This window comes from Micromys minutus (genome assembly GCF_963924665.1).
Source record: "Micromys minutus genome assembly, chromosome: 1".
In the NCBI taxonomy this organism is placed as follows: domain Eukaryota; kingdom Metazoa; phylum Chordata; class Mammalia; order Rodentia; family Muridae; genus Micromys; species Micromys minutus.
In genome coordinates, this window is record NC_137969.1 from 221189982 (window position 1) to 221217824 (window position 27843).

The 27843-nt window shown below is 47.4% G+C and overlaps 1 protein-coding gene across 1 annotated transcript in view; it reads left to right on the forward strand.

Moving 5' to 3' along the window:
• The window catches only part of MTHFD1 (methylenetetrahydrofolate dehydrogenase, cyclohydrolase and formyltetrahydrofolate synthetase 1), a 66769-nt gene that overhangs the window by 2527 nt on the left and 36399 nt on the right, over window positions 1–27843 (forward strand). Inside the window, exons 2-8 of the mRNA XM_080918787.1 lie at window positions 14492–14576; window positions 22637–22696; window positions 23405–23458; window positions 23624–23760; window positions 23853–23953; window positions 26027–26163; window positions 27151–27262. Of these exons, the coding sequence (XP_080774913.1) occupies window positions 14492–14576; window positions 22637–22696; window positions 23405–23458; window positions 23624–23760; window positions 23853–23953; window positions 26027–26163; window positions 27151–27262 (686 nt within the window). The remainder of the gene's footprint in view (window positions 1–14491; window positions 14577–22636; window positions 22697–23404; window positions 23459–23623; window positions 23761–23852; window positions 23954–26026; window positions 26164–27150; window positions 27263–27843) is intronic.

A 27843-nucleotide genomic window follows, 5' to 3' on the forward strand; every position in this document is an offset into this window, starting at 1 on the left:
ACACAGCTTGTCCATTTCTTGTCTGTTGAACACTTGTCTGTTGAAGTCATGGCTACTCAGGGGTAGAGGAACTGGCTTCAGAAGACTCTGGAATGGCATAAGAGCAACCATTAATAAGGCCTAGATAGGTTGTTCCCATATTTTAGCTCTTGTGAATAATTCTATAGCTGTTATTAGTAGACAGGTTTCTTTACAAGGTTGTCATTTAACTTTTTTGGTTCCACATCCAGGAAAGGGGTTATTATGTTAGTTCTGGTAATTCCATTTTGTTTTTAATTTTTAAAACTTGTTCTGATTTTTAAAAATTTAAATGGATGCATAATCTAGATATATTCATAGGGTATTTTATAGGGTTTTAATTTTTTATTTTTATCTTATGTGTATCTGTGTTTTGTTCCCATGTATGTCTGTGTAAGGGTGTCAAATCCCCTGGAGTTGGAATTACAGTTATAAACTGTTATAGGGGTGCTGGGAATTGAACCTGGGTCTTCTGGAAGAGCACAGTGCTCTTAACTACTGAGCCATCTCAGCCCCATCATGTAATTGTGTGTGTGTGTGTGTGTGTGTGTGTGTGTGTGTGTGTGTGTTTGAAACAGGTTTCTCTTGTATAGCTTTGGCTGTCCTAGAACTCACTCTGCAGACCAGGATGGCTTTGAACTCAGATCTGCTTGCCTTTGCCTCCAGAGTGCTGGGATTAAAGGTGAGCATCACCGTGCCCTGCCTGTCTAGTTTTTTTTTAATTTAAACATAAATTAGCCCATTTAGTGTAGATTAGGATTTACTGGTCTTTCAATTCCTCAGTCTTTTTTTTTTTTTTTGATTCTGAGTTGAGTATGGCCCCACCAGCCACTGGTGCCAGTGAAATCTTAGAGCCAGATCCCATAGCCCATTGCTTCGTCTTGGTTTTGCTGCAGAAGGATATTTCTGATTTTTAAAAGGCAACTCTGCTATTTTCCCTAGTGGCCATATGAATTGATGTTTCCACCAACAGTGTACCAGAGTTTCCTTTTCTCTGGTCTTACACACACACACACACAGTGAGCTTGAATGATGTTTATGTGTGTGGAAACCAGAGGACAACTTGTAGTAGATTCTCTAAACTGAGGGATGGAGATAGGAATCAGGGCTGTTAGGCTTTCTCTGTAAAGACTTTTAATTGCCGAAACTTTGGCCTTGCCTTTTTGATAATAATCATATCCTTATGGGTGTGAAGTTTTATCTCAGTGGTTTTGGTTTGCCCTCAGATACTGAAGTGTGTGTGTGTGTGTGTGTGTGTGTGTGTGTGTGTGTGTGTGTGCCTGTTAGTTTTATGTCTGAGTCTTTTTCAACATGTAGATTACTGAAGTACCTGTTTCTGGTTAGGACTTTATTGAATGTGAATAAATATATTCACACCTTCTTACTGTGTTTTTTCTTGAAGTGTTTATATTAGCTTGTAAAGAGATAATTTAGGTTTCCGACTTGGTGGGTAACTGGGAATTGGTGGCATGGGTATGTTTTGGTTGAATGGAGAGGAAATTAAATATAAGCTCCATTAAAACAATAGCTGGAGAGATGGCTCAGTAGTTAAGAGCAATGACTGCTCTTTCAGGGGACCTGAGTTCAAATCCCCAGCACCCATCTGGAAGCTCATCTGTAACTCCAGTTCCAGAGGCTCTGATGGCCTCCATGCATCAGGAACACGCCAGTTCACATATAAACATGCAGCCAAAACATCCGTATACAAAAATAATAAAATAACGTAAGTGATATGAGGATAGATATGCAGTTTGGTTTATGATTTTATTTATTTATTTAATGTATGAGTACACTGTCATTATGTTCAGACACACTGGAGGGGTGCATCAGATTTCATTATAGATGGTTATGAACCACCATGTGGTTGCTGGGAATTGAACTCAGGACCTCTGAAAGAGCAGCCAGTGCTCTTAACCGCTGAGCCATCTCTCCAGCCCCTTGGTTTATGTTTATATCTAAAATACCTATAAACCTTTTCACTTCTTACTAGTTATGTGGCTTTAAGCAAATTTTTTAAAATTCTGTGCTGTAATTTCCTCAGATGTAAATTAAAAGTAATGTCTAGATTTTGAGGGTTTTAGCAAAATGAAAAGATAGTTTTAATTTTGTGAGACAGGGCCTCTACATTACCCTGGTAGTCCTGGAACTCACAAACATCCCTCTCCCTTCTAAGTGCTGGGATTACAGGTGTGTACCACCATGCTGGCTACATTGGAGTTCTTACATTAGCTGTATTAATAATCTATAATTGATGTATATGTGAATGCTTGCCTGGTTTTCTTTTTGAAAGCAGTAGCTGGCTTAAATCTATTCCTGTGGTTTTCAACACTGGTTGCATATTAGAATCGATTGGAGATTTCTGTCTTTATTCAAAGTGATAGGATATAGGGCCAGGGAATTCTATTCTCTGCTTTGTCAATAGATGCTGAACATCCAGTGGCTGGGCAGAATAGAGAATATGGTGGGACATGGGAGGGTGGAGGTGGGAATGATTTTAGATCTGCTAGTAGGATGGAGGAATTGTAGCCATAAAGAAGTTTTTGAAGAACCAGATCAACCATAATATGCAAGTATTATGGGATGGGATGGGAGAGAGCCAAATTAGCTTAGGAAGTAAAGGTACATATTTAACTGCCCAGCTAAATTGAGGTGCAGTTTTAAATAATTTTTTTTCTTGTGTGGTTATTAGGGAATAGCATAAGATAAAGAAATACAGCCGCCTGCTTGTTGCATGAGGAGCTGAGAGTCATACTCCCTGGGCCAAGCATATACAAACCATCACAGTAGACCAAGCTGGTCTCAATCTCACATGTATCTGCCAGCCTCTGCACTGCTATGTATGCCTGGCTGTTTCAGGCATTTTTTGTGTCTTTTGTGCATATCCTAATGTGCATATTTCTGTTGGGAATGTGTATAACTGTAGATTTTGGCTACTTTGGGTTTTTTAACCTACAACCCTCTCCACCTCAATCCCTTGCAACCCCCCAATCCTAGGTAAGAGAGAAAGAAGGTTATAGGGGAAGTAGGCATAGATCTTGTGAGGCTACTTACTGCTGGCTAAAGGCATCTTATTCTTTGGGGCAATGTTGATCTTTGACTTCAAGATATCAATTTTTTTTCGTTGCCTCTTTGCTCACAATTACTTGATAAACCGCAGCAGCCTCCTCCTCTCCTAGAGTTCTGGCATTTTCATACCCTCTCCAGAGTCTCCAGATTTCCAAAAGTAAACCATCTTCAACTGGCAAAATCACAGCCCTGGCAGAACAGGAAACAAATTGTAGTTAGCTGTTGTGAACAGCCTGAAGCAGGTCCCATATCCCATACTCGGGATTAAAACAAAAGCAGTCCCATAACATAATATCAGTGTGGTTCAATTGAAAGGGCTCAGCAGTTGAGAACACTTAGAGAGCTCTTACAGAGACCCAGGTTCAAGACCAAGGTTCCTTTGTGCTTACAAATGACTTTTTTCTTCTTTTTGAGACAGGATCTTAATACAGCCAGGCTGGCCTTGAACTTAACTATGTAGCATATATCTTTGTGGACTCCTGACCCTGCTGCCTCCCATCTTTGGAATGCTGGGGTTGCAGCCATGTGCCATACTTGGTTAATTTTGAAAATTTGTTTGGTGGGTGCTGGGATTCAAACCTAAGACCTTGTTAGGCAAGTGTTTTACTTTTGAATGTATTGGCCAACCCTAAGAGTTTTCTTTTTTCTTTTTAAATTTTAACTTATCATTGTGTGTGTGTAGGTGCTGATGCGCTGTGTCATGATGTACAGGTGGAGACCAGAGGACTCTTTGTTGAGTTGGATTTCCCCTGACTGAGGGTTCTGGGGGTCAAACTGGGACCCCCAGGCTTGCCCAGCAAGAGCCTTTGCCCACTCAGCCACCTCACTGGCCCTCGGCAGTTTTCAGTATATTCCTATAGTGGCTCTTTGTCACTTTGACCGAGGAGCTGTCGTACCTGTTGACAGTTCTCAGTGAACTTCTTTTGGTAGTCGAGGTTGCGAGCTCATTCATAGCACCTGCATGCTTGAGCCATAGCTGTGGGCCTCCTGAACCAGAGGTGATCTTTCAGCTTGAGCAGCCTGAACTGTATATTCATAGAAGTTCTTGGTGGTAAGTTGTCCACACTTTTCCTTTTGCTAGGTCAAAGACATCCTATCCTCCCCTCTGCCTGGTAAAGCCAGGACTTCATACTTACCCCTGAGCCATGATCTCCTTGTCGCGCGCCCCACGTCCCACCGGCAGGAAAAGGCATGCAACAACAGGATTCTTCTGCGAACAACCTTTATTGTACAACACTCTGAGCAGGGGGCCCACGTGGAAGAAAAATGCACTGCTTATATATGCCCAGGAGACTCATGTCGCTACCTGATTGGTGCGCCCTCCAGTAGCTCATTAGCATGCCCCGAGCGCGGGCTGTGACATCTGTGGCACATGCTTGCTATGTCTCTTGGGCTCTGTTTGCTGAGTCATCTGCGGGAAGCCGGCGCCATGTTTGGGTGCGGCACAAATGGCTCTCTACATCTCCTTAGGCTCTTTTCTTCCTTTTCAGGGTGAGGGTAGTTTCAAGATGGGGTTTCTCTGTGTAGCCCTGGTCTTCCTGGATTTAGCCCTGTAGACCAGGCTAGCCTCAGATTCACAGAGATCCTCCTGCCTCTGCCTCCTGAGTGCTGGAACTAATGGTGTGCATACTACATCTGGCTCTCTTTTACTTTTTGAGATGGTTCCCATTAAATTGCCCAGGCTAGCTTTGAGCTCATTCTGTAGGTCAGGCAAACCTCAAACCTGATGTCCTCCTGCCTCAGCTTCTCAGCTAGAATTATAGCCTTCTGCCACAAGCCTCAACCTTTTTTTTTTCCTTTGAAGGGAATGTCTTATTATATAACCCATACCATCCTAGTTTGGGGGGGGGCCTTTGGGGATATAGACAGTTATATGTCCTTTGCATATTATTATCCTCTTACTTGGTGTGTTTTTTCTATGCCAGGACATCTTCAAAGCCCAAAACTCTAACAGTGAATAAAATAGCCCAAATCTCTACCCTTGTAGAGTTTGCTGACTGATATCCATGTGTACATGTACTTGATAAATCAGATATCCAGTAGTAGAAAGTTCTAGGAGAGCTGGGATTTCTGTGGGTAGGCTCTGTTAATGAGAATGAATGTCATATTCTTGTCAAAGTTACCTATGGGCTTGGACATGGGCTGTGAGCCCGTCTGTTATGGGGAAGGAGGCTCTGAACCAAGAATGAATAACCTGCGAGCGCATTGGACCTTTGACCTCAATGGTTAGTAAATAATCACCTGGGGTCAGCAGGGATGGCTTCAGGGTGTTGCCATAAAAATAAAAAAGGTTCTGTTGCTACTAGTCCGCAGTCTCACTCTGCGGGAGCCGCTCCAGTGTGGAGCCAGGCACCTGGTCCCACAAGGTCTTCTACAGTCCGGTAAAATCATGACTCAACAGTCAAAAACTTATCAAACAGATTTATATGTTAAATTCTTAATCCATAATACACCCAAACAATAAATTCATTGCCAGTTAATAAAGCTATAAACCGCCCACCTAGACAAGATTAAACCGATCTAGTTCACCTTGATCTGAACCATCCTCCTCTGCTGCCTCCATCTTGAATCTCCCGATTTCTCCTCTCCCCCCATCACCAAAACTCTGTCCCCGCCCCACTTTCCACGGTCCAATCATGTATTGCCTTGACATCAACCTACATCAGGGCAAACTGAGTGGCCCTTGAGTGAGTGGCAGAAATGACTTTGTAGGTGAAATTTGCCCCAGGCATCAGGGTGAACACTGCCAAGTGCCCCAGCCCTCAGGAAAGGGTCTGCCAGTGTCAGAACCACCTTGGTTCTTAGATGAGAGCAGTTCTAGGGCCTTATTCTGTTTTATTTCAAGACAGGTTTCTATGTATATAATCCGTAGAAGTCAGAAGAGGGTGTCAGATCCTCTGCAGCTAGAGTTACTGGAGTCTGTGGGTGCCAGGAACCAAACAGTTTCTCTTCACAGCAGCTGACCTCTCTCTGGGCTCCCAATCCCTTTTTACCTTAGGTTTCCTTTAGTCTTCTCCAAAACAGAATCGTGGGCTTTTCAAGGCTATTTTCATGTACCAGCTCCCTCTCTCTCTTCTTCAAGCAGATATATTTTAGACTTCTGTATCTCTTACTGGTGGTGATGTCCAGGTTTACAGGGGATTTGTAGCTATTCTGTTACCGTAACCAGCTCTGACAGCCAGATCTATGGCTAGATAATGTTAGATATCAAGACGAAGTCTGGCGTGTGCCCTATGCTGGCACGATTTTCCCTGTTGGCATATAGTTGGTTGCAGCTTCTTGGTTCTTTATACACAGAGCCATCCCATCTTGTCTCCTAACTCTTGTCTTGTAACAAAACCAGTGGCTTATAAGCCAAGTGTTTTGTTTGAGTTGCAGAATTATTTTTAAAAATTAGATTACATTGCAACACATTCATATCTGTAATTATACTCAAAACCCTAGATGCCTGATTCTTTGAGAGATGATATAGAGTTTAGCAATCAATGTTCTGTTCTGTATTCTTGCAGTACTGGCCTTGAAACTGGGGCTGTGTGTGCCAGGCAAAAGCCCAGCTACTGAGCTACATCCCCAGTCTATGGTCTGAATGCCTAAAGTCAGGAGCTTGTTAGATCTGAATAGGTGGTGATCTGCCCCTCCCTTGAGTAGGGTGGCAGGCAGGGAGACAGGATCATTCGTCTGTTCATCCGTCTGTCTGTCTTGAAGTAGGGTCTCACTCTGCTTCCACTGTGTGGATTCCAGATGTCTTAGAGTTTCATTACTGTGAAGAGACTACAATTGAACCAATTTAAACTTATCCCTGTCGAGCTTATAGATGAATGAGACGCAGACTGTGGTTATTTTATTTGGCTTTGACAATTACTGGGGGGCGTCACCTGTAATTTGCTTTTTTAACTGCTGATCTGGCTACTGTACCCCGATTACTTGCTGTTTCTCCTGGCCATTGCTTGTGGCTCATCTCTCATGGCAACTTCCTCTTCCTGTCCTTTCTTCTTACCCTTTCTTTCTGTTACCCCCAACCTGGTAACTCAAAACCCTCCAGTAATTGGCTGTACTATTTTTATTTAACCAATACTTTTAAATTAAGTTTTAAACGTTTACACAACAAAACTAGACCTATAGGTATAGGAGTTAATAACAGTACATAGCAACAGATCAAAACTTAATAAGAGACACCATTACTAAGGCATTTCTTATAAAGGAAAACATTTGAATTTTGATTTCTCGAGACAGGGTTTCTCTGTGTAACCTTGGCTGTCCTGGAACTCACTGTAGACCAGACTGGCCATGAACTCAGATCCACCTGCCTCTGCTTCCTGAGTGCTGTGGTTAAAGGTATGTGCCACCACCGCCTAGCATTATTTTTGAGTGTGTTTGTCTGTCTGTCTCATGTATATGTATATCCATGTGTGTCTGTCTATTCAATGTTTTTTTAACTTTAAACTTAAAAGATTCTTGTTGGGTCGTGGAGGTTCACACCTTTAATTCTGGCACTCAGGGAGCAGAGGCAGGCGGATCTATGTGAGTTTGAGGCCAGCCTGGTTATGATAGTAATAATGGCAGCCTGCAAGCAGACATGGTGTTGGAGAAGCCAAGAGTTCTACATCTTTTTTTAAAGATTTATTTATTATATTAAGTGCACTGTAGCTGTCTTCAGACACACCAGAAGAGGGCATCAGATCCCATTACAGATGGTTGTGAGCCACCATGTAGTTGCTGAGACTTGAACTCAGGACCTCTGGAAGAGCAGTTAGTGCTCCTAACCGCTGAGCCCAAGTTCTACATCTTGATCTGAAGGCAACCAGGAAGAGATGGTATTTCCACACTGGACAGAGCTTGAGCATAGGAGACCTCAAAGCCTGCCTCACAGGGACACACTTCCTCCAACAAGGCCACACCTCCTAATAGTTCTATTTCCTATGAGCCAAGCAGTCACACACATGAATCTCTGGTGCCGTTCCTATTCAAGCCACCACACCAGGGTTGAATTGAGGTGGTCAGTCTTGGCAGGAAGCTCTTTCACGGGGCTGTCTTTCTAGCCTGGCATGAGGCTCTCATTGAGTAGCCCAGGCCGACCTGATCTATAGCAGATCTATCAGTACAGCACTTTTCCTCCTCGGCTCTCTAAGTTAGGATTACAGGCGTGAGCCACCACTGCTGGTTTATAATGCTATTTAACCTTTCTTTTTTAATCTATTAAGATGTTTTTATTGAGACAGTGGGTTAAGAACACTGCTTACCAGGTTAGGTTCCTAGCACATGGTAGCTTACAACTTACCTATCCAGTTGCAAGGATATGAGCCCCTTCTGTCCTCCAGAGGTACCAGGCACACACATAGTACATATACCTACACTTAGGCAAAACACCCATGCATATAAATAAAATAAAAATAAATTCTTTAAAAATTAAATGTTTTATTTCATTTAGTTTTGTGTGTGTGGTGGGTTCTTGGTCTGCGATTACTTACTTTTATTTGGTGGAGGTCAGAGGACAACTGATGGTCCCAGGGATTGAATTCAGGTTATTGGGTTGTCAGACACTCCTTAACCCACTGAGCCATCTTTTCGGCCTTATAGTCTACTGTTTGTTTTTTTGAGACATGGTTTCTTCATTATGTAGCTCCAACTATCTTGGAACTCTATATGTAGATCAGGCTGGCTTTGAACTCATAGAGATCCACTTGCCTCCGCCTCCTGAGTCCACCTCATCCACAGTCTGATCTGTTTCTTGCACTTCTGACTTCTACCCACTAGATGGCAGTACCATCTTAAAACTGTGTCCGTGCCCATGTTCTTGCATCATCGCTTGGTTGTGATTATTTTACTGGTACCCGTCGATAAGATCCTGAGAGACTTGAGTGCTACACTGGCTTTTCTGTTTCTGTGCACAGTTCAATACTGATTGCTCTTATGTAGAGACTGGCAAATGTCTTCCCTTAGATTCTAAGTGGTTGATAAAGAATGCTGTGAATCTGGCATGGATATTTGTATTTGGAGAACCATGAGTATTTCTGGTTGCATCTTCTGACCTCACTTGGTTCTGAAGTCCTTACATGGAAGATCTAGTCCAGGAGCAGTGGAGAGGCGTGGGGGACAGTGGAGACAGTGGAGAGGTGTGGGGGGCAGTGGAGAGGCGTGGCGGACAGTGGAGAGGCGTGGGGGGCAGTGGAGAGGCGTGGGGGACAGTGGAGAGGTGTGGGGACAGTGGAGAGGCGTGGGGGGCAGTGGAGAGGCGTGGGGGGCAGTGGAGAGGCGTGGGGACAGTGGAGAGGCGTGGGGACAGTGGAGAGGCGTGGGAGCAGTGGAGAGGCGTGGGGGGCAGTGGGGGCAGTGGAGAGGCGTGGGGGACAGTGGAGAGGTGTGGGGACAGTGGAGAGGCGTGGGGGGCAGTGGAGAGGCGTGGGGGGCAGTGGGGGGCAGTGGAGAGGCGTGGGGACAGTGGAGAGGCGTGGGAGCAGTGGAGAGGCGTGGGGGGCAGTGGGGGCAGTGGAGAGGCATGGGGGGCAGTGGAGAGGCATGGGGGCAGTGGGGGGCAGTGGAAAGGTATGGGGGACAATGAAGAGGCATGGGGGATAGTGGAGAGGTGTGGGGGGCAGTGGAGAGGTGTGGGGGGCAGTGGGAGCAGTGGAGAGGTATGGGGGCAGTGGAGAGGTGTGGGGGCAGTGGAGAGGCGTGGGGGACAGTGGAGAGGCGTGGGGGGCAGTGGAGAGGCGTGGGGGACAGTGGAGAGGTGTGGGGACAGTGGAGAGGCGTGGGGGGCAGTGGAGAGGCGTGGGGGCAGTGGGGGGCAGTGGGGGACAGTGGGGGACAGTGGAGAGGCGTGGGGACAGTGGAGAGGCGTGGGAGCAGTGGAGAGGTGTGGGGGGCAGTGGAGAGGCATGGGGGGCAGTGGAGAGGTGTGGGGGGCAGTGGAGAGGCGTGGGAGCAGTGGAGAGGTGTGGGGGCAGTAGAGAGGCGTGGGGGGGCAGTGGAGAGGTGTGGGGGCAGTGGAGAGGCATGGGGGCAGTGGGGGGCAGTGGAGAGGTGTGGGGGGCAGTGGGGGGCAGTGGAGAGGCGTGGGGACAGTGGAGAGGCGTGGGAGCAGTGGAGAGGTGTGGGGGGCAGTGGGGGCAGTGGAGAGGTGTGGGGGCAGTGGAGAGGTGTGGGGGCAGTGGAGAGGCGTGGGGGGGCAGTGGAGAGGTGTGGGGGCAGTGGAGAGGCATGGGGGCAGTGGGGGGCAGTGGAGAGGTGTGGGGGCAGTGGGGGGCAGTGGAGAGGCGTGGGGACAGTGGAGAGGCGTGGGAGCAGTGGAGAGGTGTGGGGGCAGTGGGGGCAGTGGAGAGGCATGGGGGGCAGTGGAGAGGTGTGGGGGGCAGTGGAGAGGCGTGGGGGCAGTGGAGAGGTGTGGGGGGGCAGTGGAGAGGTGTGGGGGCAGTGGAGAGGCGTGGGGACAGTGGAGAGGCGTGGGAGCAGTGGAGAGGCGTGGGGGGCAGTGGGGGCAGTGGAGAGGCATGGGGGGCAGTGGAGAGGCATGGGGGCAGTGGGGGGCAGTGGAAAGGTATGGGGGACAATGAAGAGGCATGGGGGATAGTGGAGAGGTGTGGGGGGCAGTGGAGAGGTGTGGGGGGCAGTGGGAGTAGTGGAGAGGTATGGGGGCAGTGGAGAGGTGTGGGGGCAGTGGAGAGGCGTGGGGGACAGTGGAGAGGCGTGGGGGGCAGTGGAGAGGCGTGGGGGGCAGTGGAGAGGCGTGGGGGGCAGTGGAGAGGTGTGGGGGCAGTGGAGAGGTGTGGGGGCAGTGGAGAGGTGTGGGGGCAGTGGAGAGGCATGGGGGGCAGTGGAGAGGTGTGGGGGGCAGTGGAGAGGCGTGGGGGGGCAGTGGAGAGGCGTGGGGGGCAGTGGAAGGGCGTGGGGACAGTGGAGAGGCGTGGGGGGCAGTGGAGAGGCATGGGGGGCAGTGGAGAGGCGTGGGGGGCAGTGGAGAGGTGTGGGTGCAGTGGAGAGGTGTGGGGGCAGTGGAGAGGTGTGGGGGCAGTGGAGAGGTGTGGGGGCAGTGGAGAGGCGTGGGGGGCAGTTGAGAGGTGTGGGGGGCAGTGGAGAGGCGTGGGGGGGCAGTGGAGAGGCATGGGGGGCAGTGGAGAGGCGTGGGGACAGTGGAGAGGCGTGGGGGCAGTGGAGAGGTGTGGGGGACAGTGGGGATAGTGGAGAAGCGTGGGGGCAGTGGAGAGGCGTGGGGGCAGTGGAGAGGCGTGGGGGCAGTGGAGAGGCGTGGGGGGCAGTGGAGAGGTGTGGGGGGCAGTGGAGAGGCATGGGGGGCAGTGGAGAGGCATGGGGGCAGTGGGGGGCAGTGGAGAGGCGTGGGGGGCAGTGGAGAGGCATGGGGGCAGTGGGGGGCAGTGGAGAGGCATGGGGGGCAGTGGAGAGGCGTGGGGGGCAGTGGAGAAGCGTGGGGACAGTGAAGAGGAGTAGGGACAGTGGAGAGGCGTGGGACAGTGGAGAGGCGTGGGACAGTGGACAGGCGTGGGGGCAGTGGAGAAGCGTGGGGACAGTGGAGAGGAGTAGGGACAGTGGAGAGGCGTGGGACAGTGGAGAAGCGTGGGGGCAGTGGGGGGCAGTGGAGAGGCGTGGGGGGCAGTGGAAGGGCGTGGGGACAGTGGAGAGGCGTGGGGGGCAGTGGAGAGGCATGGGGGGCAGTGGAGAGGCGTGGGGGGGCAGTGGAGGCAGTGGAGAGGCGTGGGGGGGCAGTGGAGGCAGTGGAGAGGTGTGGGGGCTCCCACAAATGAAGACTGCAGTGATTGGAAGTCATTCCACCACAGCACTTAGACCTCTGGAAACTTGGTGCTATAATCATTGAAGAAATTACTGCCATTTAATTTCCTATGGTCTGAGACCAGCTTCCTGTCGACAGGCGAAGCTATGTTTGCTCTTCAATGTCCCTTGCTCCAGCTAAGTTGACACCTAGCTTTTCTCCTTCTCTTTATTTAAGGTTTTTAGCAGCCACCCCAGAAGGCAAGGGCAGAGTACTTTTTCTTCCTCAGAGCGACAGAATAGACAGCTTATTGTAAAATAGAAAGGGGCCGGTGAGATGGCTCAGTGGGTGAAGAACGTGAGCCTGACAGCTGGAGTTCAGGACCGCCACCGCCCCTGTGGGAGGGGAGCCTGACCCCCATGTTATCTTCTGACCACATACACACAATGGGGTACAAACACCCAAATGTTATCAGTTTGTCTTTGTGTAACCCTGACTAACCTTGACTTGCTTATGTTGACCAAGTGCTGGGATTAAGGGTGTCTGCACAGATTTCTGAGCTTCATTAGTTAGTTGGTCTTAAGTGTGTAGACTTAAAATGACACCCAAGGCTGTTCTCCAACATCCATGCACATGCATGTACCTCCATATACATGTGAATACCTGTATACATGAAAACATGCTTATTTACCGGAGAGCTGCTATTAGGAAAAGTTTAAGAGAGGCAACATAAATGATTTCCCACTAACACCTTTTTTTCCCCTAAAAAAGAAACTTCAAGCTTAGGTTCTTTGAACGGTAGCATGGAACTCTGGGTCATTCTGTTCTATAGTCTTATCCTACTGAGTAAAACCAGTGTTTTCCAGATCAGCTCCCCTGGCACTGGGTTCCTGCAGCATTGTCACCTGCTGAGTTTTATGTATTTCTCCCTAAATTCCCAACTGTAGGTCTCAAGTGCCCACTAGCTTTTAGAATATATGTAAATAGCACGACTCTGTTGGTATGAATCTGCTCTGGGCCTCAGCATGTTGGTAGTTTTCTGTCACCATTTCACAATCCCCAAAGCTCAGAGTCCACGTAGCTGTGACATCTATGTGCCTCCTGCAGATGGGTGTAGCATGCCATCGGTTTTTTTAGGTTAACCCATCAGCAGTGCTGTGATCTGCCTGGGGCTGTGGCTGCCTGGCCTTGCAGTGGCGGTGGTTTCTCTCCAGTGCCTCAGGTCGCAGCTCCCTGCTCCGTTTCCAAGGACAGGGGCGTGCCTGGCCGTGTGACAGATTGCGACAGTCTCTGTGCTGGCCGTCCCTCCCGTTTTCCAGGGGGCCGGCAGGTGCCTGCTCCTGGCACTTGCTCATCTTTTTGCCAGTTGGCTGGAGGAAAGCCGCTGGACCCTTGTGAGCTTGTGTTTCATTTGTGAGAGGCATACAGAACGCCTCCTGCCTTCCTACTTGACAAGGGAGTTGTCTCAGAAGTGCCCACCCGTTCTACTGTTGTTTTTCTTCCTCCTCCTCCCCTTTGAGACTTTTTTTAAAAAATGTCTTTCTACTAGTTACACAACCCAGATTTTGCTTAGGTTGAGATAAGATGAAAACTGGCCTATCACATGCCCCTCTGCCTTCCCATCCCATCTTTGTTTTTGAAACACACTCTCAGGCTGGACTCACACTCATCAGGTAGCTGGTGATCACCTCATACCCCCGGCCTCCTCCCTCCCAGCTGCTGGGTGTGCAGCAGGCCCAGCTTGCCCAGTGGAGCACCGGACACGGGGCACTTTGTGCTCCTGTTGTCTGGCCTCAACCCTCAAGCGCTTTGCTTGACAAGCCAGAGGGAAGGGAGTGGGAAGAAGGGGCAAGTCTGGGAGCTTGGCAGCAGAGTTCGGAGCTCGCCCTCAGCTCTGGCCTCACACCGTGACGGGGAGCAGCAAAGGGCGTGACTGCAGGGATGTGGAGACCGGCAGCTGCCAGACAGCCTGTTCTTGTTCCACAGCAGAGCTGCAGCCGTGATCCAGGTCAAGTCAGGGTCAAATCCAGGTCAAAGCAGCAGCAGCAACAACAGCAGGGACTCGAACTATGGCCTATTCTATTTTGAACTTTATTCTTGCGTTGAATAAAGCTTTGAAGAAAACAAGGTCACTAACTAGAAATAAAATTTGAATAAAGTAAAACACTGAATTCTTTTTATTGAGACATAATCTTTGCTATGTGCTGGCTTGCCTGATACTTGTATGTAGCTCAGGCTATCCTCGAATGCTCAGTAATTTGCTTCAGTCTCATTGAATACAGGATTACAGGAGTTTCCCCACACACCCAGATCTTATTTTTTTATTTTAAGACAGGCTCTCTTAAGTTTCCCAGGCTGACCTTGAATTTTTGATCCTCCCGAGTAGCTGAGCCACCGTGCCTGGCCCTTAAGATCATGATGGTCTCTAGGCTGGGTCTTCTGAAACAGCAATTTGTTGAACTACGTCTTTGGCCCCCAGTTGGGGTATTTTAAACATCTCTCCCTGTACTTGCCTCTGGTTCAGTCGACATCATTATTAGAGAACAATCTAAGGGAAATTGGTGGGAAGGCCATGAGATGCATGCCTGACCATGAGCATTTTCAAGAGATGTATCCAGCGGTCTGCCTCACTCACACTTGCCGTGAAGTCAGTGCTAACTCCCACCTTTTCTTTCCCTCTAGGCAAATAAGGGAGCGACTGAAGAACCAGGTTAGTCAGATGCAGGAGCAGATACCCGGCTTCACTCCTGGCCTGGCAATCCTGCAGGTATCGTCGCATCTTCCTTTTAAACCATGCTTACCTGTCCTCCCCACAGCAGCAGATCTCGCTCTGTGCCAGTGTGGGTGCTTTGCTCTTGGTACTTTTTACTCTATTTCTGTGTGTAAGGTAGGGTCCCATATATCCCGAGGATATATCGATATGGGCTAAGTAGGCGAGGATGACCTTGAACTCCCATCTTCTGTTGTAGGAAGTTGTAATCCTCTGCCTCCCAACTTCCAGGATTACAGGCATGTACCACCTTGCTTGGTTTTGTGTGGTGCTGTGGGTGAAACTCGGGGCTTTTTGCATGGTGGACAAGACCATTACCCACTGAGCTGTATTAACCCCACCTACCAGGTCTTCTGGGTCCCTTTGTACTCTTACATTTTAAGCAGAACTTAGCTATTAATAGTTATCGTATTGGGAATAAAATTCGGGTTTATTTATTTACTTATTTCCAAGTACATTAACTCTCCTTAAAAGATTTTTTTAGTCTGGGTCTCACTGTGCAGCCCTGGCTTGAAACACAGTAAGTAATAAATAACTCGGGGTTGTGGATAGAAAGTAGATTCTGCCAACAGAGAGGGTAGTGTCTACCCAGCTCTTGTGCTGTTTAAGGCTTATTGTAAATATACAAGCTGTGTGTGTCCTTTATTCAGGAACTAAAAAGTCAAAGGTGGGGTAGCAACTCCAGGTCAGGATTAAAAATTTTTCAATAACACTGGCTGGCCTGAAATTTTCTATGTTGGCTTCTAACTCAGAGTCTGTCTGCCCTCCTGCACACTACCAAGCCCTGCCTAAAAGATTTTATTTTTAATTAGACATTATTTGTAACTTAATTATTTTTAAGCACCTGTGCGAGCATGCGCCCTTGTGTAGGTATGTGCACACGTGGATGCAGGCACGTCATTGAGGCCGGGCAGAGGTACCAGATTCCTGGAGCTGGAGTTAGTGATGGTTGTGAGCGCCCAGTGTGGGTGCTGCAGCAAAGCTCTGTTCCTCGGATACGCTGAGCCAGGACTCGGATTAAGTGTGAAGTCTTGATTTCAAAGTGCCCATGGAAAAACTCTTGATATGTTAGCGTAAGCGTTATGAAGAAAGAACTGTTTTTGAGGCGGGCCCTGCTTTTGTACCACAGGTGACGCTGAATTTCAGGGTACTGAGATTGTAGGTGTGCAAGAAAACGCACCACAGGCCTGCCTACAGAGCTGTCTGCCAGGGCCGTTTTCTCGGTTGAGGTTCCTTCTTCCCAAGTGACTCTAGCTTGTGTCAGGTTGCATAGAACCATTCATCACACCAAGAGTGAATAGTAGTTTTATGTTTGTTTTTGAGACAGATTTGGTGACCGAAGTCCATTGGCCTTGGACTCGTGGCCTTGTCCTCCTGAGGGCCGGGACTGCCATTGTGTCGTGCTGGGCCAGCTCAGTTGTTCAGTTTTAGAAAATATTTGTAAAATATTGAAGCCTGAGTAATCACTGTTGGTTCTTTCAAGAAAAGTTGGTTTTCTGTGGAAACATGCATCTGGTTCATCTGGCAAGGCAAAATAACACAAATGTTTTCCCTATTAATAGCCACTGAGCTTCCTTCACAGACAGCAGGAGAGCTGTGGGAACTTCCTGGTTCTTTACTCAAAAGATTCCCAGGTTGAAGTTTAATAACATTGATAATTGTTTACCAAGAGCTTTCCTTGGTGAACCAGCCGTCTATTTTTTCTGAAGAGCATTGCTGGGTAGATACGTGGAGAATAGTGGGGTTGGTGTCCTTGGTCTGTGCTGCCACCATCAGATTTGCCCACTGTTACTTTTGTACCATCAATATGAAAGTCAACACAGTTAAAGAAAAAACAAATGACATCAACTATGTAAAGGTTGTCAGAATTTAAAATGGTTTTCCTTATGAAAGCCTTGACAGTCGTCAACATGACTGCTTCGTAACTGTATCATCCAAATCTCTGCCAGAATGCCATAACCTTCTACAAAACCACAACCTTATACAGAAAGCATTTCTGCAAGGCTGTCTACTCAGCACTTTACTGCCTGTCCAACCGTAGTCTAACATCATCATTACCATGCAGACACTCCCTATATATCCCTTGAACTCTCGCCTCAACCTCAGGCACCACCGACATCATCCTGACACTTCCTATGTAGCCCAAGCTTATCTTGAACTCCTGCCTCCGCCATCACCATCATCACCATCACCACCATCACCATCACCATCATCACCACCATCACCATTACCACCATTACCATCACCATCATTACCATCATCACCATCATCACCACCATCATCACCATCATCACCACCATCATCACCACCATCACCATCATCACCATTACCACCATCATCACCACCATTACTATCACTATCATCACCATCATCACCACCACCACCATCATCACCACCATCACCATTACCACCATCACCATCACCATCATCACCACCATCACCACCATCATCACCACCATCACCATCATCACCATTTCCACCATCATCACCATCATCACCATTACCACCATCATCACCACCATCACCATTACCACCATCATCACCACCATTACCATCACCATCATCACCATCATCACCACCACCACCATCATCACCATCATCACCACCATCACCATCGTCACCATTACCACCATCATCACCACCATCACCATTACCACCATCATTACCACCATTACCATCACCATCATCACCACCATCATCACCATCATCACCACAATTATCACCATTATCCAGACACTCCATATATCCCGAGCTTACCTTGAACTCCTGCCCCAGCCTTAACTGCTACAATTATGGGTATGCAGTACCTTTTCTTCATGAGAGAATATTGCCAAACTCTGGTTTCTCTCTGTCCAGTTTTCTTCCTGATCTGAAGATTCATCCAATAGAGAGGCAAATAATTTGCTTAGACAGATGTACAGGTGGGTACGTGGAGGGTTGATTTGGGTGGCAGAAATAGCTTTCATTTGAAACTTCCTTCAGAATCACCATCTTCTTGCTCCCACATTCTACACATATGCCATTTAATCCTTTGCTAAACCTCTGTCCCTTGTGTATCAGAAAACTCAGAAGGGGTGGTAGTTGAGTACTGCCTCCCCCAGCCACGCTGCTGTTTGCCCACACAGCCTTAAACCCAGAAGATGATGGCTCTGCCTGGTGTTCCTCATGTGTGGTAGCTTTTCCTTTGTTTGTTACCTCAGATAACTAAGAACCAAAGTCATTCTTAATTGTTTGTTGTGGGGAGAAATGCATGTCATAAGCAAGAATGGTGACTCTGGGCTGGAGGGGTAGCTCAGTGGTAGAGCACTTGACCAGCATGCACCGGACACTGGGTTTTATCCTAAACGCTGCGAAGGAGAAAAAAAAAAAGAAAGAAAATGAAACTCACTTAAATCAGTGAACTAAGTCATGTCACTGGGTCCAGCAGTTCAGAGAGGTCAAAATGGAGTCAGTCGCACTAATGTTAAATGCCCTGGCAGACCATTTCCCCAGATGTGTTAGTTGTCACCTGACATTGCCCTGTCTGTTCCTTTCCGATCCTCCCGACCTCCCTCCATGAAAGTAACTTGTAAATGGTGGCTGAGCTTTCTTCAGCCTCTTCTGTCTTCAAAACAAAACAAAAAACAAGCACCTCTGCTTTATGAACTGAAAACCAGCTCTTTGAGCTGTTGTGATTTCTACCTTTTTCCTTCCTTCCTCTTCCTCCTTCAGTGTTCAAGAGGTTCTCATATATCCATTGGGTCTTATTAATTCTTTATGTAGCCAATGATGGCTTTGAACCTCAGGTCTTTCTGTTTCTACTTCCCTAGTGCTGGAATGACAGCTGCCTGCTACAACATCCAGCTTAAGTTCTTCTTTTAACCAAACATTTCTTAGCAAGACTTTTTAAAATCGACTTCAAATTTGTTGATTTTTGGAAGTATCTACTGTGGTCTAAGTAGCTTCTGCTGCCTGGGTCTCAGCAATGAGACAGTCCTGCGGATGCTCCAGTCTTGCTCTTTGGCAATAAAATGTTACCATCCCATTTTTTTCCTCAGACCTCCTGTCTTTTTTTGCCCTGAGGTTTTGATGTCTTTCTACCATGCCAAAGGTCTAAGGTCATCTCTCGTCACAGCCTGTGTGGCACATGCTGTAATCCCAGCATTGGGTCAGTAGAGGCCAGAGGACTAGGAGTTCAGGACCAGTCTGTTCCCGTGTGAAAGAGACCCTGTCTCTAAATAAAAGAAGACAGAATCTCATTCTCGTGGGGCTGCTGTCCTATGGAGTCTCTGTCTTGGATCTTGAATCTATTCCTTGCTTTACATCCCTGTTCCTCCCGCTCTGGGTCACCCGTGACCGCTCGCTGGTTTTCTGTTTTAAGTGTACGGATAAGCCTGCATGTATGTCCGTACTTCGTGTATACCTGGCAACCACATAGGCCAGAAGAGACATTGAATCCCCTGGAACAGATGGTTGTGAGCCACTATATGGGTACTGGAAATCAAACCCAGATTCTTCAGAAGAGTGGTCAGTGCTCCTAACTAACCCCTGAGCTCTCTCTCCAGCAGCAAGCTCTTGTTAAAATACAAATCTCATTGTAACTCAACTGCACTCCCTCTTTGCTGATGAGAAGGCAGTAAGTGTTTATTGTGGTTCAAAGGTTCTGTGTATATTTGTGATTGTGCTGTTAAATTACCCATGAGATAAAAAGCTGTCCCAACAGTAATTGATGTCCATACATCTTGGGGGCTTGCCCAAAGCCAGTCAGAAGGGATGAGTTTGGCACCCCAACCAAGCACAAGGCACAAAACAGGTTTGTTTCTTTTTTGCCACCATAGAAATTAACTTTTCTTAAGGAAATAATAGTTTATTCTGATTCAATTACAATAGCCATGATAGGTCAGAAAATGTGGATTCAAAGGATCTGAAAGACTTGCAGCCATGGAAAGGTTACATGAATTTTTATAGTCACAAAAAAAGAAAGCTGTTAGTCAAAATGTTTGCAAAATGCATAGATAGGCCCTCTGGTAGGTGGGCTACACCAAAGCAAGGACATCTACTTAGACAGTATCTTGTTCTCAGTTTTAGGGTTAATGGAGGCTAAACATGTCAAGCTTATTTCTAGAGTCTTATCTAAAAGTTGTGAGGTCAGATACAAGATGAATAACTTGGAGCTGTAAAGATAGCCAGTGGTCACTTGGATCTTCCTGGCGACAGTCTCCTCACATTCAGAATGTTCTACTTAGCCAGGTTCTCTGTCTCCAGGATCTTGAACTCATTACATTAGCTCTTAACAGGGTTGGTGTATCCAGGGCCGTGGTGCACAGTCATAAATTCAGTCCAGGCTGAAAAACCAAACTTAGGACGTTCATGATTTGGTCCAAGTCTATACTTGTTGGACTTTCTTTCTTCTCAGACTTACTTTGATTTCTGCTATAAAAATATGTGTGGTAGCCTTAGCAGAGGCCTGGGCCCTCTAAGCAGAGGCTCTGATGTGAGTTTTCACAAGGTGGTCAGTGAATTTCCTGGTGGAGACTTGGTGAACACAGTCCCATTCCAGAAGTTGAGGGTAACTGTAAGTCTTGAAAATGGCATTAGAGCTGGCCTTGGTGAAGCTGTCCGGAGTGGCAGAGTAGCCCCTGGCTGGTGTGTTACAGTCATTAATACTGGTTATCCAAACATCTTGGCTACAGGCACAGAGATCATGCTATTGCCTCTGAGAACAGGGATGAGGCACATGAGCAGAGCCACTATGACTGTCACCTTGCATGGGAATGGGGCTTGCCAATCTGTGTTCCTATAGGAACCTCTCTCAGAGCGATGATGAAAAGCTTGGCCAAAATGATAGACCCTCGGATGGCTCAGGCTACCTCCTTGGAGGACCTAACTAATGCCAAGACCAACATGACCGTTATGCCCACATCTGCACGATCTTTAGAACAACATCCTTTTGGGATGCTCTCAAGAAAATGTAAGTGATCACAGAGTCCTTGACAGGCAGGGAGAACAGGTAGATCTCATCAAGGGACTTGATCTTTGGGTCCTTGACCAGATGGCCCAGCTTGGTGATGGGGATCCACTCCTTGTCCTGTTTTACTTTCATGAGCTGTGGGACCTCACCATGGCCCCTGAGTTGGATTGAGCCTAGGCCACAGTCTTCCTGAGGCACCTAAGGCACCTGCCATAGTCCTGTGATGGTTGGTGGGGTCTTTGGGTTTTGTTGTGGTTTGGTTGGCTGGTGGCTTTTTTGAGATAAGGTCTCACAGAGCAGAAGCTGACATTGAACCTGCTGGACAGCCAAGACTGGCCTGGGAATCTGCACATACCTCAAAAATGCAGGGCTTATAACTGTTCCCAAGGGTGGGATGGTGCATGCCTGTGATCCAGATGCTCAAGTGGCAGAGGCAGACAGATGTTTGTGAATTCAAGGCCAGCCTGGTATACATGGCAAGTTCTTGGCCAGCCAGGACTATAGCATGAGACCCTGTGTGAAAGAGGAAAAACAAACAAACTCTAACATACAGTCTGTCTAGCATGTTATAAAAAGTGTTTGCAAAGGCCCTGAACCAGGGTTTATAATTCCAGCATGTGGGAGGCAGAGATAAGAGGGTCATAAATGATTCTGGCCCATTTTGGGGTACATGAGACCCAGGGTGATCTCAAACTCCTATTTTCCTCCCTCCTGCCTCAGCCTTCTAAGTACTAGGATTACACATCTGGCTTATTTTATCTCCTTAGGTCTGTCTAATGGTTTGAGGCACCAACCCTTTGCAGGAAGGGACTAGCACTCAGGATGAAACATTAAGTAACATTCTAGATAAATCATTGGGATTAAGATGTGTTCTGGGGAACCAGTCTACCACCCACCCGCTTGACTACCAGTCAAGAATTTTATGTTCTTTAAACATTCTCGTATCTATCTAGTCTATGATTGATTATATAACCAGCTCCTCTATGGGAGGCTTAGAACTGGGGATGTACTGCAGGCTCAGCACGCAGGAGGTAGGACCAAAAGACAAAGCTAAATCTCCAAGATCCAAGTTCTTCTTCTATAGGACTCTTCTAGTTCCTTTGAAGTCCAAATTAGTCAGCAAAGCTAAGAACCAAACAAATATTGGCCAACCAGAGCTGAGATTCATACTGTATTCCTGGGATCCTAAGGCAGCATCAGACTGCATACAGAAAGTTCTGGAAATGCTGTTATGAAGGCCATCCTCTGTCACCCTGGGCCCTATCCTGAGGATAGGACCCTTTGCCCTCTACAGAATGGAGAGAAACAAAACTTACTGCAGAGAGATCTTGACCTGAACATGAGGCAGTATTTGTGAAATAAATTTTTAAAGATAACTTAATGCAATGAAGAATTCCAAACACAGTCACGATGAAAATGCATGTGGTGCAATGGGGTCAGGGTTCAAAGGGTACAAAGTCTCTGACACCAACATCGGTCAGGTGGGCGCTGGCTTGCTCTCCCCATGGTGTCTGTTCTGTATAAGCTAGCCCAGTATCCTGTCTTACTGTTTCACTAAGTCTGGCTGAATGTGAGCATTTTCCGTTGCCCCTGGATGGTCGGTGCTTTGGGTAATTCTGTCCCTCTGGTGTATTTCTGGACTAATGATAATTTCTCAATTTCAGTTACTCATCCTGTTGTAAGTAGTCCCACATTTCTGAGAGCCTGTGGCATTCTTGCCTTGTTTACAGTGCAGGCACAGCGCAGTACACCTGCATACTCTTGTTGGTGGTAACACGGGTTATCCTTGTTGCCCAGGCTGGCCGTTATCTGGTGGGTTTAAGCGACTCTTTGCATCAACCTTCTGAGGTTCATGTCATTGCTTCCTGCTCATGTTCCTTCTTTGGGCGTTGTCAGTGGATTGTGTGAACGAAGTTAGGGGGTACAGAGTCAAGCCACTTGTACCCAGCCTTTCCCTTCCCCAGCCTCCTCTGCCTTCCATAAAAGCTCTCTTCATCAAGAGTAGGAAGGCTCAAACATTTGTTTTATCCAGACTAAAATTGCAGAAGTTTCTCTGTACACTTTGCCCTTCCGTAACTGTCTGATTTGCATGTATTTATTATTCCAGGTTGGTGACAGAGATGATTCCAATCTTTATATAAATGTGAAGCTGAAGGCTGCTGAAGAGGTAAAGCCAAGATCAGTAATGCTGGAGTCCTTCCTCCCCTCCGCCCCAGGTCCTTTTGGTAACCCCTTACCCTGTGTGGCCCTCCCCACAAAGCTAACTGCCACCAATAGACCAGAATTTAACTATTGGACAAGACAGAATCAGGTGACCTAGCCGGCTGGTTTTCCCCTGTGTGTTTCTCAATGATTTTTTCCCCCTGAGAGCCACATACTGGCTGTGGAATGCTGTTGAATGTGATGGTGACAAATGGGCCGATTCTTCTCCATACACAGGGAAAAATGATGCCTTATACTCTATTGTCTCAGTCACAGTCCTTCAGAGAGGCAGGAAGTCTGTCTTAGGGTTTTGCTGCTCTGAACAGACACCATGACCAAGACAACTCTTATAAGGACGTTTAACTGGGGCTGGCTCACAGGGTCAGAGGTTCAGTCCATTATCATCAAGGCAGGAACATGGCAGCGTCCCAATAGGCATGATACAGGAGGAGTTGAGAGTCTACATTATCATCTGAAGGCTGCTAGCAGGATACTGACTTCCAGGCAGCTGAGATGAGGGTCTTAAAGCCTATGTCCCCAGTGACACACCTACTTGGACAAGGCCACACCTCCAAATAGTACCACTCCCTGGGCCGAGCATATACAAACCATCACACAGGCCCAGGTCTCAGCCTCTCATACCATTTCCCTGTTTCTTGTGTTCATTCTGCAGATTGGGATCAAAGCCACTCACATTAAATTACCAAGAACGTCCACAGAGTCCGAGGTGAGCGAATAGATGTACATGGCGAGGTGCCTCTCTGTCTGCTTTGGTGGTACTTGAGGGCCTGAGATACGCTCTGCAGATAGAATATGTTTCTTTACTGCTCTCAATTTTCCCTTTCAACATCTGTAATTAATTAGTACAAATCAACTGTGGCCCTACTTTTAGGTATTAAAACATGTCATCTCCCTGAATGAGGATGCCACCGTGCACGGATTCATAGTGCAGCTGCCTTTAGATTCAGAGAGTCCCATTAACACTGAGGCAGTCATCAACGCCATTGTACCCGAGAAGGATGTGGATGGGTGAGTGCTACCCATTGGTTTCATTTTGCGCACGCTTCTGTTCTGGAAACACTGTTTGTTTCCATTCCTTCCTCCCTGTTGGACTGTTTCAGGCTGACGAGCATCAGTGCTGGGAAGCTTGCCAGAGGTGACCTAAGTGACTGCTTCATTCCGTGCACACCGAAAGGATGCTTGGAACTCATCAAAGAGACAGGTGAGAGTGGGGGAAGCCGGCAGGAGGATCGTGAGGACTTGCCTCCGCCTTCCAAACGCTGGGCTGGCAGGTGATTTTCACAAGTTCACTGGCTCTGAGCCTGTTTCCTTAGCTGCTGAACTCCAGCATTCATACGCCCCGGACGAGGAGAAAATGGAACATTTTCTTGAGCTTCTTTGTGATTCCGGTCCATTTCCCTATGACCCAGTTCCTCTGGATTGCTGAATATCTAGAAGGTTCTTTCTCAGGAAGCTGCATCTTCCGGTTCCTTCAAGAGAACTTGCCACAGAACCAGGGATTCAGACCCCTGCACTGAAAGCAAAAGATGCAAACGAAGAAAAGACCAGAGAAAGTTTTTTTTCCAAGAGATAACAGAACCAAGATTTGAACCCAGGGTTAAGTGCATTCAAAGCAATGTATTTTGTGGGTGGGGTGGGATGGGGTGGAAATCCTAAATGTAAGAATTTCAACAGTACAAAGTGAGCAAAGTCATGGCTTCCTGTCCTTGGAACCAGCACCAAGTCAACTGTGTGGTTCCAGCACTGGACAGACGGCTGGAACGGATCTTGTGAACATTCACCCATGTTCCTTTATTACATAGCTAGTACCTTCCTGTCTTAGTTTCCTTATGCATGCTCTTAGCAGAGTTTATTTTTTGCGCAGAAATGAGTCCCGCTAGAAAGAAGTAGGTCAGAAGCTTCAAGCGAGGCATTTGGCCAGCGTTGGTAATGAGAACTGTCTGTGGTGGCCAGCAAAGGGCAAGTCAGAAGCCTTGGCCCAGTGTGACAGTTCAGAACCACAGTTTACATTCTCCAGTGTTTAGCCAATATTTATTACAGCTTTATAGAAAAGAATCCCATGAGCTACTACACCTGTGGCTTCCTAGTGTCTCACAAGCTACTGTTGCCCTAAGGTAGCTTCAACTCTTTGCTGAGTCCTAATTTGTATTGTAAAGTGTCGTTCATTAATTGATTTGCAGTACTGAGAATGAAAGCCAGCATGTTAGGCCCTTGTTCTAAGGTTGACCCATGCATTCAACCAGCAGTGTACTTGTTAATTGGCTCAAACTACGAGGACTTCAATTGCAGTAGTCATGATGTTAGCATTCTCTAAGTGCTGGTCTTCTGCTGAAGCTGATTCGTTTTTGAGAAGTGTGGTTTCAATGTCAAGCAACCGTTCATAGCTTTTCAGCCTTGATGGGGCAGAGTAGTTCAGAGCGCTCTGCTTCCCTCTGTGTGAGCCGCTCATTTCAGGCCACTCCCTCCCTGCTCTCTTCTCAGGCCATACAGTCATAGCTGCATCTCCCAGGCCAGCGGGTGATCACCTGTCACCTCTGTGGGATGCAGGTTGCCATTCTCAAAAGCACATCAAGGCCTGTCTGTGCTCTAGAGAGACTGTTCAGGGCTAATCCAGGCAAGCTAGAGTCTCAGAAGAAACACAAGCCTCGGGGTAGTTCAGTGGAAGAGCCCAGCCTGTGTGAGGTCTTGAGTTTGGTCTCCAGCGCTGGAGTGAGGTGGGGGATGTTGTCACGGTGCCAGGAGTACAGGTGCTGAGTCAGCAAAAGCCTTTCCAGTCTCTTGTCATTGCTGTCCCCGTTCTTTCTCCCCCACAGATAACCCTGTGGTTCAGGCCCTAAGCTAGACAGAACTTTGGATGAGAAACTGTATGAATAAACTCCCTGAATTTGGCAAGTCTTACTGATCCTCATCTGATTTCCTTCCTTGCTCTAACCCCTATCCACACGCCGTAGTTTTCGTGACTATTTTGTCCATGTAGTCTAATCTGATAGCTTCTTCCATATGGCTGTTAGCTGTGTGTTAAGGTTTCTTTTTTGAGTGTAGGATCTCTTCCCACTTCCCTATGACTCAATGAACAAATCTTGGCCTAAGCAGAGCTCCAAACCTTACTGCGGGAAGGATAGCGTACAAGTCCCAGTCTGAAGCTGGAACAGAGGCTGGTTGGCAAAGGGGCCTTAGGCAGGTTTCCGCTTGGTGCAGAGGAGCTCTGTTTTCTATCCGGGAGGTGTGTAAAGATGGCTTCTCCATCTCTACTGTGTGCTGGCTTCTCTTCCAGGGGTGCAGATTGCCGGAAGGCATGCCGTGGTGGTTGGGCGAAGTAAAATAGTTGGTGCACCCATGCATGACCTGCTTCTGTGGAACAATGCCACGGTGACCACCTGCCACTCCAAGACTGCCAATCTGGACAAGGAGGTAGGAGGTCCAGAGTAGTATGGACGTCTGTCCAGCCTGCGTGCGTGTGTGCGTTCATTCTCTCTCTTAACCCAGTGACTATACTGCATGCCATGTCTCATTTTCCAAGAGGAAAGAACAAATTCAAATCACAGGCTTGCCAACATTTATCCAGATCTTCCTGACATTCTGACCATAGACTTTCTACACCAGCATGCCCATGGCGCTAGTACCACCAGTGGGATGATGCGTTGTACAGCTCTCCTGGGCATGTTGTTGGCCTTGGGGATGGAGATACTCTAGAAGCGGCTGAGCAGCGGGCGTTCTTTGTTATTTTATTATTGTTTGGTTGGGGTTGAATCCCTTAGAGTAGGCAGTATTTCACTACTGAGCTACATCCTTACCCCCAGCAGCGCATTCATGATCCTTACATTGGATTCCTGCATCCAAAAATCTTCACATGGCTCTGTCCCTGTTTGATAGTGTAGTTTTTATATGTGAGCGAAGAACAAAATGGAAGCCTGGCTCCCCCTTTTAATATTCTTAAATTGCCCTGTGATTATGGTGGTAGTAATTGTAGTCTGTAAAGGAGGGTTGCATCACCAGGAATGTCGTCCTGAGTCTGAGGCTCCAAACCTCTGCTTCCTCCAGCCCCCACTGGTTCTCATTGCCTTTCTGTTAGGGAAAATACCTGGGGAAAGGGGGCTTCTGGCATGTGTAGGATTGAGTACAGTGTGGGATTGGGCCAGCAGAAACTCTGGTGTGCTTTTGAGTCCTTACCCAGTATCCCTGAAAGTGTTGCTGATAACTAAAAATGTAATACCACGGCTCGTGATTTTCCTTTCTCTCTCTCTCTCTCTCTCTCTCTCTCTCTCTCTCTCTCTCTCTCTGTTTGTGTGTGTGTGTATCTGTGTGTGTGTGTGTGTGTGTGTGTGTGTGTGTGTGTGTATCTGTGTCTGTGTGTGTTTTGATTGTTTTATTTAAGTCTGGGTCCCTCCCCATCCCTAGGTAAATAAAGGAGACATTCTAGTGGTTGCAACCGGACAGCCTGAGATGGTGAAGGGGGAGTGGATCAAGCCTGGCGCGGTGGTTATAGACTGTGGGATCAATTATGTTCCAGGTGAGTGGTTCGGGGCAGAGAATCAGAACTCTTATTTTATATTAAGTACCAGGGTTTAGTGAGCCTGGCTGTGAGTAGGTGAGTAGTTGTCTTCTGTGAGCTGTCCTGCCTGGGGTCAGATGTGTGGCTGGCTCCCTACTGCTCTGTGCTAATCCTTAGTTGACTTAGTCCAGAGAGAGTGGAAGAGGAGACAAATGTATCACTGCTTGTTTGTTTGAGACAAGATATCTTCCAGTGGCCAAACCTGCCCTTGAATTCATGGCTGTCCTGTGCCAGCCTCCTGACTGCAGGGTTACCAGGTGTGCAAGCCCTCACCTGGCTTCTGTTCTGCCCTCATATACCCGTCACCCTGTGCTCTAACGACGGCTCTAGATAGACTTAGTCATATACTACACTAGGTGTTTCTTACCTGTGATCATCTTGCTTTTCCTGGTTTACTCAAGGTCACACAGTTACTCAAGGTCAACTGTGGTCCAAAATATTAGATGGAAAACTCCTAAACTGTCAATGAGGTTGTTTCTTTGTTTTTGAGTCAGTCTCACTCTGTAGTCCTCGATGACTTAGAACATATGTAGACCAGG